General features: G+C 40.9%; 1 protein-coding gene across 1 annotated transcript; it reads right to left on the bottom strand.

The window, feature by feature from the left end:
* Nucleotides 1–14,930, bottom strand: rab35a (RAB35, member RAS oncogene family a). The gene is made up of 6 exons (XM_079605873.1): nucleotides 14,615–14,930; nucleotides 12,906–12,956; nucleotides 12,282–12,405; nucleotides 7,677–7,801; nucleotides 5,666–5,790; nucleotides 1–2,029 (listed from the first exon to the last, which is right to left on the bottom strand). The coding sequence occupies exons 1-6, from the start codon at nucleotides 14,664–14,666 to the stop codon at nucleotides 1,901–1,903; spliced, it is 606 nt and encodes a 201-aa protein (XP_079461999.1). The 5' UTR covers nucleotides 14,667–14,930; the 3' UTR covers nucleotides 1–1,900.
* Nucleotides 14,931–15,807: the final 877 nt, after the last annotated feature.

Genomic DNA, 15,807 nt, shown 5'->3' on the forward strand with positions numbered 1-15,807 from the left:
TTCTTTTAAAAATGTTTATTATCGTGTTGGGACAATGGATATGAGTAATATTTCATCTTTTCCAGTGTACACCAGATCATTACACACACATACAGAAGCACACGAGTGTCCACATGCAGACGTGTGTGTGTGTGTGTGTGTGTGTTCATCATATAGAGCAGATCTTCAGTGATATCAACAGACATTTCTCAGCACAACGGTGGGTCACACAATCTGTGCACAGCCGACACCGCTTCAATCCTCAGGCTGAGATATTCTGCTGAAACTGAACTGGGAAATACATCTGGTCACAGTCACATGATCACTGTTCTTCACGTTGAGAGACTTAAAAGAACAAAGATCTGGAAAGCATGAATTCAACTTTTTTTTTAAAAATGATAATTTAACAATGGCGCTCGTGTCTAACCCTGAAGGAGACGTTTGGCAGAATGTTCCGGCTGCTCGAGACCCACAGCAGGAAGTGGAGGGTTTGCAGTGACGTGCGGGAGGGTGAGTGAACACAGAACATGCGTCTCTGATGATTATTCAGCACTTTCACATGAGATTCAGCGTTTCCTCTGGAAATATGATCACGCTCGCTCGATGGCACCAGACTCTGTGGAAGCTCGTGTCCGACACAGGATTAAAAACATGTGCTTTAAAAGATAACTGGGTATTATTATCTCACAATTCTGAGTTATTTCTTAAAACATTTATTTATTTATTTTTTTTCCAGATTATTCTGACCTTTTTTTATACAAACTTGCAATTCTGACTTTTTTTCGGAGAATTCTGAGATATAAACAATTGAGAGAGAAAATCTGAATTGCGATTGCAATAAAAAAAAGTCAGAATTGTGAGTTTATATTTTTTTTAAAAGGTCGGAATTATTTTATTATTTTTTCACAATTCGGACTTTTTTTTATAGATAATTCTGATTTTTACCTTTTTAATATGAACTCACAATTCTGACTTTTTTTCTTGCAACCACAATTAATTTTTTTTTACAGATTATTCTGACCTTTTTTACATAAACTTACAAATCTGACTTTTTTCTCAGAAATGTGAGAAAACAATTTAGTTTTTTTTTCTTTTCTTATCTTGCAACTGAGTTTATATCTTGCAATTCTGACTTCTTTTCTCAGAATTGAGATAAAACAATTGAGAAAAAATTATTAAAGTGAGTTTATATCTCGCAAATCTGACCTTTTTTATTATATAAACTTGCAATTCCGACTATTTTCTCAGAATTGTGAGAAATAAACAATCGAGAAAAAATGTGCACTTCTGTTTTTTTTTACCATTTATATAAACTCACAATTCTGACTTTCCATAAGCTGTCCAAGACAAAGCCGCAATTACCATTATTATAATTGTTTTATTTCGTGGCGAAAACGAGCTTCCGGTGAGATTGCCTGCATGCTAATGTGTGTTTGATTGTATGATTTGTTAGTAAAAAAATACAATTTTACAAAAATGAAAGACAAAAGAGAAAGCAAAAGGCAAACCGAGTGTCTCTTGGTAAGTTGGCACATGTTTGGTCCATAAAGTGGCGGTCGATAACAAGAGCACGAAAACACGCGGGGTTCTTCCGGCGTCCTGATTGGCCACATCGACACTCACGCTTGGCCTTATTGGTTTGATCCCACGATGAAGATGCGAGAAGAACGACTTCATTCTCCATTTTAAAATTCTCGTGGCAGGAAAACAGACAAAAGTGCGATGCCACGTGAATCCACTCCTGCTAAAACATCGGGTTTGTGTGCGTCCCGAAGTCCAGACGGCTCATCATTAGTAAATCTCTAGATATATCTCTCATTACTAGTCTCTGACGGGTTGCTTGAAGTATGTTATTGGCTCTTGTCAGTTCAGCGGCGTGTGTGTGTGTGTGTGAGCGTGTGTGTGTGTGTGTGTGAGTCCATCAGCAGCACTTCTTCTTGCGCTTGCTGCTCTTGCTCAGCTTGACCACCTCGCCCTGCTGCTGCTGATGCTGCTTGGCCATCGACTCCTTCCGGGTCTTCAGGACGAGCTCGGTGACGCAGTTGAACATCTGCATGACCACAGACACAACAGTCCTCAGATTCAATCAATGCATTTCTGAACATTAGATGTCTTCTAAACATTATATGCAGGGTTTGAAATGAACACTGTAAAAATCAACAGTGGCGGGTGACGCTGTCAAATCACATCGCGAGCTAAGCTGCGTTCACACTACAAGCGACACGTTAGCATTCATTTCAATGGGGAGCGGGCGCTTTCCGGCGACACGCGCGATCGCGGCCGTTGGCGACCTGATGGGGCGTGTCTGGCGACGCGACAAAGTTGAGATGTGTTTAACTTTATGCAAATGAAGAGCGACTTTCGGGAGCGACAACCAACAGGAGTGAAGTCAGTGGAGCGCGCGTGATCATCCGTCACTCTCTGACAGAGGCCAGCTGAACGAGAAGCTAAGTTTAGCCGTCAGAAACTGTGCTGTAAGTTGTGATATATCTCCGTGTGCATACAGTGGTGTTCACAGCACTGACTCAGAGCCGGACTGGTGTCCTGAACACATATAGACGGTATTTGCCCTTTTGCTGCAGTTAAAGGATTAGTTCACTTTTAAAAAACTTTTGCTGATAGTTTACTCACCCCGATGTCATCCAAGATGTCCATGTCTTTCTTTCTTCAGTGGAAAAGAAATGAAGGTTTTTGATGAACACATTTCTCCATATAATGGACGTCAATGGGACGTTTGTGACGTCACGTGATACGCAGTTACGCTGTAAAGGTCTCGCTTGACGAGTCAGTGTTTACAGATGTGCGGAAGGAGGACCATACACACATATTCAAATGTCTGTGTGTCAGTTTATCGGTTAAAATGCCCATCTCGTGTGTGTGTCCTGGTGTTGGAATATTAAAAAGCCTAAAAGAACATTTTCGTCAGGATAGAAATGTTTTACTTTTCACAGAAGCGTGACCTTTACAACGTAACTGCGTATCACGTGACGTCACGAACGCGCATCACAGAACAGAGCAAGGCGAGCGCTTGTGCTTATAAAACTTAAACTTTATTATTTATTTTTGAAATGACGATGGTTTCGCTAGATAAGACCCGTATTCATCGTCTGGTGTCGTTTAAAGCCCGTTGAAGCGGCGCTGACACTGTCATCTGGACCTTGACCCGTTTGGGGCCCATTGACGTCCATTATATGGAGAAATGTGTTCATCAAAAACCTTCATTTCTTTTCCACTGAAGAAAGAAAGACATGGACATCTTGGATGACATCGGGGTGAGTAAACTATCAGCAAAAGTTTTTTTTTAAAGTGAACTAATCCTTTAAAGGAGTCATAACCTAGTATTACCTTGGATACCTACTGCTGTATTATAGTCTTTCAGGCCCTTCTAAAAAAGAAAAGTGGAAAAAAAATAAACACAGAGCTCCTCAGACCCTTATTTCTGAAGGCATTATTGTCTCGCGAGATCTGATGCGATATTTTGGCTGTCGTGGACGGTCATTTTAATAATGCAAATGAGGGGCGCGTTGATTGGTTGCAGGAAGGAGGGGGGTTGACACCGCAGGTAACGCTTTAGCATATCATTCCAAAATGACATCATGGCGCAAGTTGTGAATGAACCCGACCTGGCCGCGACCTACGGATTCAGCCGTATATGCACGAGCCGGACTCTGAACCTGAGCTGGAAATGGAAGATGTAGAGTCGATGGAGGACGTCTACATCAAGATGTCTCTGAATGAGATCAACGTTTGCTATCATGTGGTGTTTTTGCCTTGTTTCACGTTCTGGTTTTTTAGACATTTAATATTTTTCTTCTACAGACATGTAACGTGATGTTTTTCTTTATGTTTCTTATTACTTGACTGTTTGTTTTATTTATCTATCCTTATCTATTCTATAAAAACATCAATACAATGATATGTTGTCATAGTTATATACAATTCGATGAAAATATAGCAGTATCATTTTCTTGTCTGTTTATCACTGAGGTCAAACTTCATAATAACAATGTATCAGATTTTAAACTATATTATAAACTACACTATAAAACAAAGTGGAAAGATATGGCTAGCATTCGTAGAGTCCATTCCCCGTGTTTACTTCGAAGCTAACGTTACATACAATAGCCGCATTAGCAGTAGCTGCTGTTTGTTACACACAGTAGAGCAATAAAAACCTATTTTTTACAGTCTATGATAAAAACACAGTCTCCGTTTCAATTTCAGGCAAGTCCCTGGTGGTTGGACGCGTTTTCCAAACGGAGCTTCGAGGCCAACTTCGCCTGATATTACCCCAAATTTGTGAATGATTCCGGCGTAAAATGTTTAGCGCAGACACTGAACAATAAGCCAGTTGAAAGTGTTGTTGGGACAGCGTCAATAAAAATGAATTTTATCCACTGGTCCCTGATAGTTTGGTCCGTTTTTGGTATAGAAAACACATTTGCATGTTGTTTCTGGCAGTCAACCACAGAGCAACCTACGTGTGCACTTTTTTTCTGCATCTTTCGCGACTGAATATGAGGGGGAGAGAGGAAGGGCGGGCTTCCTGCTGCGGTGTCCATATATGGTATATCCGGCCCCGTCTTGACGTCAAGACGGGGCAGAAATCAAAATCTCGTTTTTTAGTGCGCGTGCACGTGGGCTATTTTACAAACCCTGAGGTAAACAAACGCTTCACTTTTAAATATCGGCTTCCCGGCCAGTGTATAATCATTATACAATCATAACATACATTGATTCTTGTGGAAAAGTGAAAATTGCAGGTTATGACTCCTTTAAACAGCCGCGATGACAAAAAGCACTCACAGTTTCTCATTCATCTTTAATATTATGCATGTTATACTGATACCATTTATATTTAGAATTTTCCTTCCAAAATGTTGGTTTGTAGTGGCAAGAAAACGGATTTGTTGTCTACAACATGGAGGAACATCCGCGAATGTCACTCACAAACATTACTAGGCAACCAGTAGCGGGAACGCCCACTAGCGACCGCACCGCCAGCCACTGGCGACCTGCAGCGACAGCCGCTTGTAGTGTGAACGTAGCTTTACTTATGTTCGTGTCAGCCAAATTAGCGCAAATACTCATGAGTCATGATATATTAAATACAGCGTATAGCGCAGAATCTGCTCACTTGAACACACTCGCCGCTACACAGCACATACCGGCTCGCTCGCTCATCTGCACTGAAGCAATAGTGGAGATTAGAAAGCGTTTGGTGAACAGAAAACACTTTATTTTCCAACATCCTACATTTTTAATGTCCAGTATGGATCTGTCCTCATAAAACACATGTGGTGATGCGGATGAAAGAGGAAGAGGAGATGCTGGATGATATATATATATATAAGCGGTGACGTAGTTAAATCTGGTTCATTTCTTCTTCTTTTTTTTTTGGCTAGTAGAAGCTCAATGGCCGGTAACTTAAAAATGTAGTGGCTGGAGAGTGAAAAAGTTCATTTCAAACCCTGATTATATAAAACAAAGGACCAGACCATTGGAATCACATTCAGAGTGAAGTTGATGAACAATAAAAACAATGACAGCCAATCAGAATCCATCCCGCGCTCCAAATGTAGTTTGTTCTTAAGGCTACAGTGTTGCATTCAACTTTTTAGGTACAAAATAATGTATGTAACTTGATAATATTCACATGGATGTCGATATATATTTGAAAACGTACATCCTCCACGTTGACGTTCTCCTTGGCGCTGGTCTCGAACAGTCGGATGCCCATCTGCTCTGCAAACTTCTGCGCGTCATTGGTCTCCACCACTTTAGAGGCGGGGTCGTCATTCTTATTACCCACTGAAATCAGACCACATGACCATTAAAACCAAACATAACCAATAACAGAAACAACAGTCACATCTTAAAGATGCAGGAACGATTTCTGAGAAACGCTGTTGAAAGTGGTTCGGACGGAGCAGCACAACACTCTTCTAGCCAATCAGCATTAGGGGGCGTGTCCACTCATGAAGGAGAGAGAGTGAGCCAATCAGCATTAGGGGGCATGTCCACTCATGACGGGGGAGGAGAGAGAGAGCCAATCAGCAGTAGGGGGCGTGTCCACTCATGAAGGAGAGAGAGAGAGCCAATCAGCATTAGGGGGCGTGTCCACTCATGAAGGAGAGAGAGTGAGCCAATCAGCATTAGGGGGCGTGTCCACTCATGACGGGGGAGGAGAGAGAGAGCCAATCAGCATTAGGGGGCGTGTCCACTCTTGATGGGGAGGAGAGAGTGAGCCAGAAGGGTTATGATCAGGCAAGAGCTTTGGGACCCGTATTAATATTAGTAAAGCCTCCCAGTGTTCCACAGAGACCTGAGCAGGGAGGCCGGGGTTGCATTTGTTTGTAAATACTTGTGTACTATGTTAATTTTTTGTTCTTGTTGTTCGTTCATCATCTTCGTGAAGCATTATTTTGCTTCACTTCAGCTTTGATAAAGAGACATCCACTCATGCATTTGGGGGCGGAGCAGTGAAGGGAGGGGCGTGTCTGTTTGGGTTGATTTCAAATATCAACAGTGTTTCTCAGAAATCGCTTACTGCACCTTTAATTAATAGCAAAGTAACCACACAGAGTTCATAACATGCTAATAGGCTGAATCTGATAAAATACCATCAAACAATGTCAAATTCTTATTTCATCTCCAAAATATTAAAGAAATAGATTAAAGATAAAGAATCTATTTTTAGTAATATTTTTTTTAAGACAAGATGTTTTTTTTATTGTGTAATCAAGTCAATTAAACACATTTTCTTCCAAAAAATATCTCATAAAATTATAAATAATAGTATAAAAAACGAATAAATGACCATAATTTTCTTCATAGGCAGTTGAGATTAATTTTACCATTCTTTAAAAAAAGCCCTTTAAATTCATATATAAAACTATTCCACATCATCAACTATAAAAACATTTTCATATTTTCAATTTCATATCACATTAATAGCAATATAATCATGTACGCATAATATTAAAATTGTGCGTGCACTTTTTACAAGCACATATTAATTAAAGGTTGGGTAGGTAAGAATTGTCTAAAGAACTTTTTTTCAAATTGGCTTAAACTGTCTTTATATACCAATACATAATTAAAATGTAAGTACTTTGAAAAAGAGAGTATAAAAATTGAGTGACTATAGTGTATTTAATCTTCAAAAAACACAGCTCATTAATTCCTACTGGGACGAAACAAGTGATTGGCTTGCGCGACTGTCACTCTCCGTCGCCATGACTACCGCCGCTATTACTGGCTCCGCCCACGTGCGCGCAGTCGCGCACCCGTTTTTAGGCGGGAGTGAATGGAATTAATGAGCTGTGTTTATTGAAGATTAAATACACTAGAGTCACTCAGTTTTTTATACTCTCTATGTCAGAGTACTTGCATTTTAATTATGTATTGGTATATAAAGACAGTTTAAACAAATTTGAATAAAAGTTTTTTTAGACAATTCTGACCTACCCTACCTTTAAGAGATCCATAAAACATTAATACTTTTATAAATGTATTTGTCACACCGCATGACCATTAACAATGAGCTAGTGGAGACAAAAAGCTGAAAAAACATCTTAAACATTTAAAATACTTATAAATCTTTAAGGAGAAAAATATGTGCAACTTGTTTAGCCTGTACCAGGAGGACCAGGACATTTCTTTGTGAAATGAATCCCAAAAAAGCAACTATTTACCTAATATCCGACAAACGTCGTCACAGTTTTGATTGATTTCATGAAGCCAACGTTTGACGTTCACGAACGACTCTGCGCTGCTGACGTCATAAACCACTATAACGCCGTGTGTGCCTCTGTAGTACCTGAAAGAGATCACATGACACACACAAACATGAAAAACACAATAAAAGTCCTGATCTGAGATCAGCCACAGACACACTGATCAACAATCATTTAGCGCCATTGTTTCTCGCAATGAATCTAGCTGTGGGAGCCGCAACTGAAAAATAATAATAATAAAAATAAATTTATAACAAAAATTAAGGTTCGTCAACATGAAATCAAACTGGACAGTTCTTCATTTTAATGGAGTATCGCTACTTTACATGATTTATCCGTGCATATCAATCAAGTGTTAATAATGTTGAATGAGAATAAGTTCCTCTTGCAGGATCTCTTCTCTGATGATGTGGGCGGGGCTATAACCTGTCACTCACATGAGATCAGCCAATAGCAGACCACAACCACCCAATAGAGTCCCCACAGACACATTCAAGCCCCGCCCACATGTGTTCTTGATTCAGACGCGGATATACGTCACAATAGGGAAGAAAAGACTAGCGCAACTTGCGCTTCATGCCGACTTTAAAACAAGGATAAGAAAATCTGGATGAAGCCTTATTCATTTTTCCCAGCAGGTATTAGCATTTTTATTTTTGTGCAGGCTTTTGGGTGAAGCACACCGCCGTGGCTACGGATTGGGCTGTATTGCTCAGTTTCGAAACCAGCGGTATTTGGTGTTTAAAGTCGCTTTACTCTTGAAAGCTGCATGAAGATTAGGCATAGTATAGTTTAGTGGGTTGATGGGTAGGGTAGATTCTTCAGGATCTTCAGGATCTTAGGCAGAACTTCAAATCTCTGGAGGAGAAAGTCAAGAAAATATTTTAGCTCAAAAAGGTTTGGCTGGCAAAATAAAAGTTTGAGAATGGCGTATTTAAAAGGACTCAGCGGACTCAGGCTGGAGCGCGCGGCATTCACAGAATCTGTGCTGATTAGGTTTAGATCATGTGATCACGCCCTCAGCTGCCGATGACACTGCATGTTTCCTAAACACAGCGCTGCAAAAGTGAGACGTCTGTGTGTTTGTAACAAGAGAAAAGGAATCAAGTTTTAATGACTCTTTCACTTCCTGTGAATGACATCATCACTGACAGGAAGTGGTCATTTTCCACGAGGCACGCATCATCAGATGTTCCCGAGTCAAAACATGAATTTGGTGATTCGCCACTCGCAGAACAAGCGGAGATGCGTCACGTGTCGAAGGCGTCAGCTGGTGTAGTGTTTGTGAGTCTGAACAGAGCCTCGATTCTGAGCTGAAATTCACTTATTATAATGAGCGAGCGCATCACTGTCATCACTGCAGCACACACACTCCACACACACACACACCAGCACACACACACACCAGAACACACACACCAGCACACACACACCAGCACACACACACACACACACTCCACACACACACCAGCACACACACACACCAGCACACACACCAGAACACACACACACACCAGCGCACACACACTCCACACACACACCAGAACACACACACCAGCACACACACACACCAGCACACACACACCAGCACACACACACCAGCACACACACACCAGCACACACACACACACCAGCACACACACACACCAGCACACACACACACCAGCACACACACCAGCACACACACCAGCACACACACACACACCAGCACACACACACACCAGCACACACACCAGAACACACACACACACCAGCACACACACACTCCACACACACACCAGAACACACACACCAGCACACACACACACCAGCACACACACACCAGCACACACACACCAGCACACACACACCAGCACACACACACCAGCACACACACACCAGCACACACACACCAGAACACACACACCAGAACACACACACCATAACACACACTCCACACACACACACACCAGCACACACACACCAGCACACACACACACCAGCACACACACACACCAGCACACACACCAGCACACACACCAGCACACACACACACACCAGCACACACACACACCAGAACACACACACACACCAGCACACACACACTCCACACACACACCAGAACACACACACCAGCACACACACACACCAGCACACACACACCAGCACACACACACCAGCACACACACACCAGCACACACACACCAGCACACACACACCAGCACACACACACCAGAACACACACACCAGAACACACACACCATAACACACACTCCACACACACACACACCAGCACACACACACCAGCACACACACACACCAGCACACACACACACCAGCACACACACACACCAGCACACACACACACACACACCAGCACACACACACACACACACCAGCACACACACACACACACACACCAGCACACACACACACACACACACACACACACACACACACACACACACACACACACCAACACACACACACACACACACACCAGCACACACACCACACTAAATTGTTAAGTTTTATTTACACATTAACTGAAAAAACCCGTGATTTTGTCGATCAACATTGAGATATTTCTGCATCTCTTCCTCAAAAGATCAGGTTTGAAAGGAAGGTGCACAGGATTTCTCCTTCGAGGACCAGATAAAGAGCGGTTCTACAGCTTCTACATCTACAGCTTCTACATCTACATCTACACCTCTGCTTCTACAGCTTCTACAGCTTCTACATCTCCAACATCTACACCTCTGCTTCTACAGCTTCTACATCTACATCTACACCTCTGCTTCTACAGCTTCTACATCTACACCTCTGCTTCTACAGCTACACCTCTGCTTCTACAGCTTCTACATCACCAACATCTACACCTCTGCTTCTACAGCTTCTACATCTACACCCCTGCTTCTACAGCTTCTACATCTACACCTCTGCTTCTACAGCTACACCTCTGCTTCTACAGCTTCTACATCACCAACATCTACACCTCTGCTTCTACAGCTTCTACATCTACACCTCCAACATCTACACCTCTGCTTCTACATCTCCAACATCTACACCTCCAACATCTACACCTCTGCTTCTACATCTCCAACATCTACACCTCCAACATCTACACCTCTGCTTCTACATCTCCAACATCTACACCTCCAACATCTACACCTCTGCTTCTACATCTCCGCTCTGACGGAGGAAGCATGTCTCCGAGAGCACGAAGCCAGATATATATTGAAACTGAATGTATTAAGCATCAAAAGGAAGGCTGCGGTTTCTCTACAGACTGAAAGAGGAAATAAGACGCTTGGAAACCTGCGTCTCCATTTGCTCATCATATCTCAATCAACATTTAGATTTCACTCTAAAAATATTACTTTCATCACTGAAACAACTCATTTTAAGACTCATTTCCTCGGTGGTATTCTGAGGATCACAGTAGTTCCAGGTTTGCTGTGCTCGCTTGTAGGACTCACCATTTGTAAAAAAAGAAAAAAAAGAACTGTGATTATACGTATATCACTATGGCTGTAAAATAAGAATAAAAGAATAATATGATTATTAAATTTAAAAAATATTGTAATATTATATTAATATTTCATATATATACACATATATACACACATTAAATAATATATAATTTATATATATTGTATATGAATTAATTATATATTATACTATAAGTATTATTATAATATTAATTTAATATTTCACTGTAAAATAATAACACCATTTAAGAAAAATAAATATATTTATTTTATACTTCCATCCAACTTTTATTTTGGTGTACAACCGTTAAAAACCCTTAATTATAATATAATGTTGTTATTTTAATGACTATTAAATAAAAAAATAGACATTCTTTGTTGCGTAATAATTGTTTTAAATGATTTATAAAGCAAGACAAGCGAGTGTGGATCTTTTGTTTTTATATTTGAAAGCTATGATTATTAAAAAAAATATATAAATTATTAAAAATCAAAACCATTGTAATATTATATTCATATTTAATAGTATATTATTAACTAATATATATATATATTAGTTAATCAATTATATATATTTTTAAATATGAATATAGTTTTTGCTAAAACACCGGCGGATCACGTGTGAACGAATACAGTGCTGCGTTTCACTCTCAAACACACAGGGCACGCATTTAATAATTTAATAAAATTAAATCTAAAGGAAAATCTACACCGCTGTTCAAAAGTTTGGGATCGGTAAGATTTATTTGATTAAAAATACAACAACAAAAAACTGTAATATTGTGAAATATTATTGTGTGTGTGTGTGTGTGTGTGTGTGTGTGTGTGTGTGTGTGTGTGGTAAAAGGACACAAGCTCTTGAAGCTCCGCCCCCTGTGCCGGGAGCAGCAGCTCATTTGCATTTAAAGGGACAGACACAAAACGGTGTGTTTTTGCTCACCCTGAAAAAGTGACGATTTTAACATGATATATAAAAATATCTGTGGGGGTATTTTGAGCTAAAGCTTCACACACTCACACACACACACACTCTGGGGACATCAGAGACTTATTCTACATCTTTAGATTAGACCACCGCTTTAATGCGACTCACGTGGAGGTGATGGTCCTGAATCTCTCCTGTCCGGCTGTGTCCCAAATCTGCAACTTGACTTTATCTCCGTTTATTTCCACCGTGCGAATCTTGAAGTCCACACCGATCGTGGTGATGTAGCTTCCTGCAACCACACACACACACACACACAAGCATAAAATCACTAAATGACCCTGGAAATAATCAACTCAACTTTTATTTATAAAGCACTTTCAAAACCATTCGAATGCACCAAAGTGCTGTCCATAACACACAATAAACATGACACCAAGAAAATCAAACGCCAAGAGTCTTGATGAAATAAATAAGTCTTCAAGTCCTTTTTAAAAATGTCTATGCACAATGTTGCTGATAATATTTTTAGCATGAGTAATCAATTTATCCCTGCATAACTCTGCATGTTAATCTTAATGGATACGATACACTTATTTCTCAAAGATTTGTAACCTTTATTACTCACTGTAACCTTTTAACCAGCATTAAAATATGTAGAACAGCTGACCTACAGCAGTGTCTGTGTGTGTGTGTGTGTGTGTGTAATCAGTTTTAGTGACAATAATGTGGCTCTATATCTTCTTCCACAGTTAATGTTTGTTAACAGCACATGTGACGTGTTGATCCTACCCGAAAACGTGTTATCAGCGAATCTCAGGAGTAAACTGCTTTTGCCGACACCTGTGGACAGACAGCGCAGATCACAGCGTTACACCGGACACATCACTCACATTCATCAGCGCTGCGTCGAAATCTCTTTCTGTGCTTATATAAACTCATTATGCATTACATTATATATGTGTGTGTGTGTGTGTGTGTGTGTGTGTGTGTGACAGTGTGAGAGAGAGAGAGAGAGAGAAAGAGAGAGTAAGAGAGAGGGTGTGTAAGAGAAAGTGTGTAAGAGAGAAAGTGTGTGTGTGAGGAAGAAAGTGTCAGTGTAAGGGGGAGAGAGAGAGTGTGCGTGTAAGAGAAAGTGTGTGTGTGTGTGTGTGTGTGTGTGTGTGTGTGTGTGTGTGTGTGTGACAGTGTGAGAGAGAGAGAGAGAGAAAGAAAGAGAGAGAGTAAGAGAGGGTGTGTGTGTGTGAGAGAGTAAGAGAGAGGGTGTGTAAGAGAAAGTGTGTGAGGGAGAAAGTGTATGTGTGTGTGAGAGAGAGAAGGAGAAAGTCTGTGTGTAAGAGAGAAAGTGTGTGTGTGAGGAAGAAAGTGTCAGTGTAAGGGGGAGAGAGAGAGTGTGCGTGTAAGAGAAAGTGTGTGTGTGTGTGTGAGAGAGAGGAAAAAGTATGCGTGTAAGAGAAAGTGTGTGTGTGTGTGTGTGTGTGAGAGAGAGAGAGGAGAAAGTCTGTGTGTAAGAGAGAAAGTGTGTGTGAGGAAGAAAGTGTCTGTCTGTCTGTGTGTGTGTGTGTGTGTGCGAGTGTGAGAGAGAGAGAAAGTGTCTGTCTGTCTGTGTGTGTGTGTGTGAGAGAGAGAGTGAGAGAAAGTGTGTGTGTGAGGAAGAAAGTGTCTGTCTGTGTGTGTGTGTGTGAGAGAGAGAGTGAGAGAAAGTGTGTGTGTGAGGAAGAAAGTGTCTGTCTGTCTGTGTGTGTGTGTGTGTGTGAGAGAGTGAGAGAGAGAGAAAGTGTGTATGTGAAGAAGAACGTGTCAGTGAGTGTGTGTGTAGGAGAGAAAGTTTGTGTGAGAGAGAGAGAAAGTGTAATATGTGTGTGTGTGTGTGTGTGAGACAGTGTGAGAGTGAGAGAGAAAGAAAGAGAGAGAGAGAGTAAGAGAGGGTCTGTGTGGGTGTGTGAGAGTGAGAGAGAGAAAGTGTGTCTGTGTGTGTGTGTGAGAGTGAGAGAGAGAGAAAGTGTGTATGTGAGGAAGAACGTGTCAGTGAGTGTGTGTGTGTGTAGGAGAGAGAGAAAGTTTGTGTGAGAGAGAAAGTGTGTCTGTGTCATTACATGCCAACATCTCAACATTAAGTAAAATAATTTCTCCTCATAAATTAGATGTTTAATATTTAACCCACATTTGATGCGTTAAATTGGATCATACACCCATTCTGTCACATACACTTCAAACAATATGCTAATCAGTGTAACATTAATATTTTACCTTATAAGATAATAAAAATGAATTTCAGAACACACCCAGACTGAGTGACTCTAAACTCAGCTGTCAGGCCCATTACATCAGTTAACGCAGAAACAACAACAACGTCACTCATAAGCTGTCAAATCACTCAACGTCTGCATTACGTGTGTGTCCAGCGCAAAAAGCCCGGGGTAAGTCGCTGAGGGGAATGTAATGTCGTGCTGAGGCGAGCTGAGGCCTGTTTCCGCTTCTCATCCCCGGAGTTTCCTTACCGCTGTCCCCGATGATGAGCAGCTTGAAGAGGTGATCATAGTCCCGCGCCATGGCCCCCCGCACACCGAGCCCGCTCCCGACCCGAGTCCCTCCTGCTCCTCCTCTCCCGGCGGAGAGGCTGTCGTGGACGAGCTTTATCGTCTCCCCGGGTTATGTTGAGCGGTGTGTGTGTGTGTGTGTGTGTTTCGGAGACTCTCACACACCCATCTACACTCACGGCGGATCTGATGCCGCTGCTCGCAGCCGCTCAAACAAACCCCGCCCACTGGAACTCGAGATGACTTACTGCGCATGCGCACAAATCACAGCGGTAGTGCAGTAGATCCTCCAGCAGGGGGAGTTAAAGAGGTGTGTGTGTGTGTGTGTGTACACTAGTAGTTAAACCAAAAATTATTCAGACACTAGATTTCATTTTTAATATTGTTTTGCTAGTGTGAGAGCAAAATAAAGTAAACTGTGACATATTATACCCAAAATGCTACTTCTAGATATTTATTCAATATTTTAGAAATGCTTGTTTTATGCTTGCTCGAGTGTAAAGAGAAGAGATACCAAAACACTGTGATGTTGAATCCTAATATAAATGTTGATGAAATGCAGATTGTGTGTTTATGTTGTTTATGAAAGAACTCTATTATCCACGATTGATGAGCTGATATACGTGTTACACACCCACACATGATTTGCATTGTGTACCTGAGAAGGTGGACAATATTCAAATGCATGAAGGTATGAAAGAACAAAGAACCACAGCATAGTGATCTTATTTATAAACAATAATCTCCATATTCTCAGAGCCAAAATAATGCATGCAAACGCTGATCATGCTCGGCTGTTTCATGACTGTGGAAACCTATGAAAGCTTTCTGTGACGATCGCCAGTCATAAAGTCACAATTGCGTAATATAGTCACATTTGCGAGTTATAAAGTCATAATTGCGAGTTATAAAGTCATAATTGTGATTTATAAAGTCATAATTGCGAGTTATAAAGTCACATTTGCGAGTTATAAAGTCATAATTGCGAGTTATAAAGTCATAATTGTGAGTTATAAAGTCATAATTGCGAGTTATAAAGTCATAATTGCGAGTTATAAAGTCATAATTACTAGATATAAAGTTATAATTGTGTGATGGTGAGTTATAAAGTCATAATTGCGTGATGGTGAGTTATAAAGTCATAATTGCGTGAT

The sequence above is a fragment of the Phoxinus phoxinus genome, assembly GCF_949152265.1.
Source record: "Phoxinus phoxinus genome assembly, chromosome: 3".
Lineage (NCBI taxonomy): Eukaryota > Metazoa > Chordata > Actinopteri > Cypriniformes > Leuciscidae > Phoxinus > Phoxinus phoxinus.

Excerpts from the sequence above, each read along its gene's own strand:
- rab35a (XM_079605873.1), bottom strand. The coding sequence starts at position 14,666 with ATGGCGCGGGACTATGATCACCTCTTCAAGCTGCTCATCATCGGGGAC. Across the intron at positions 12,957-14,614 it reads GCTCATCATCGGGGACAGCG|GTGTCGGCAAAAGCAGTTTA; the intron begins GTAAGGAAACTC and ends GTCTGTCCACAG. Across the intron at positions 5,791-7,676 it reads CGACGTTTGTCGGATATTAG|TGGGTAATAAGAATGACGAC; the intron begins GTAAATAGTTGC and ends GTCTGATTTCAG.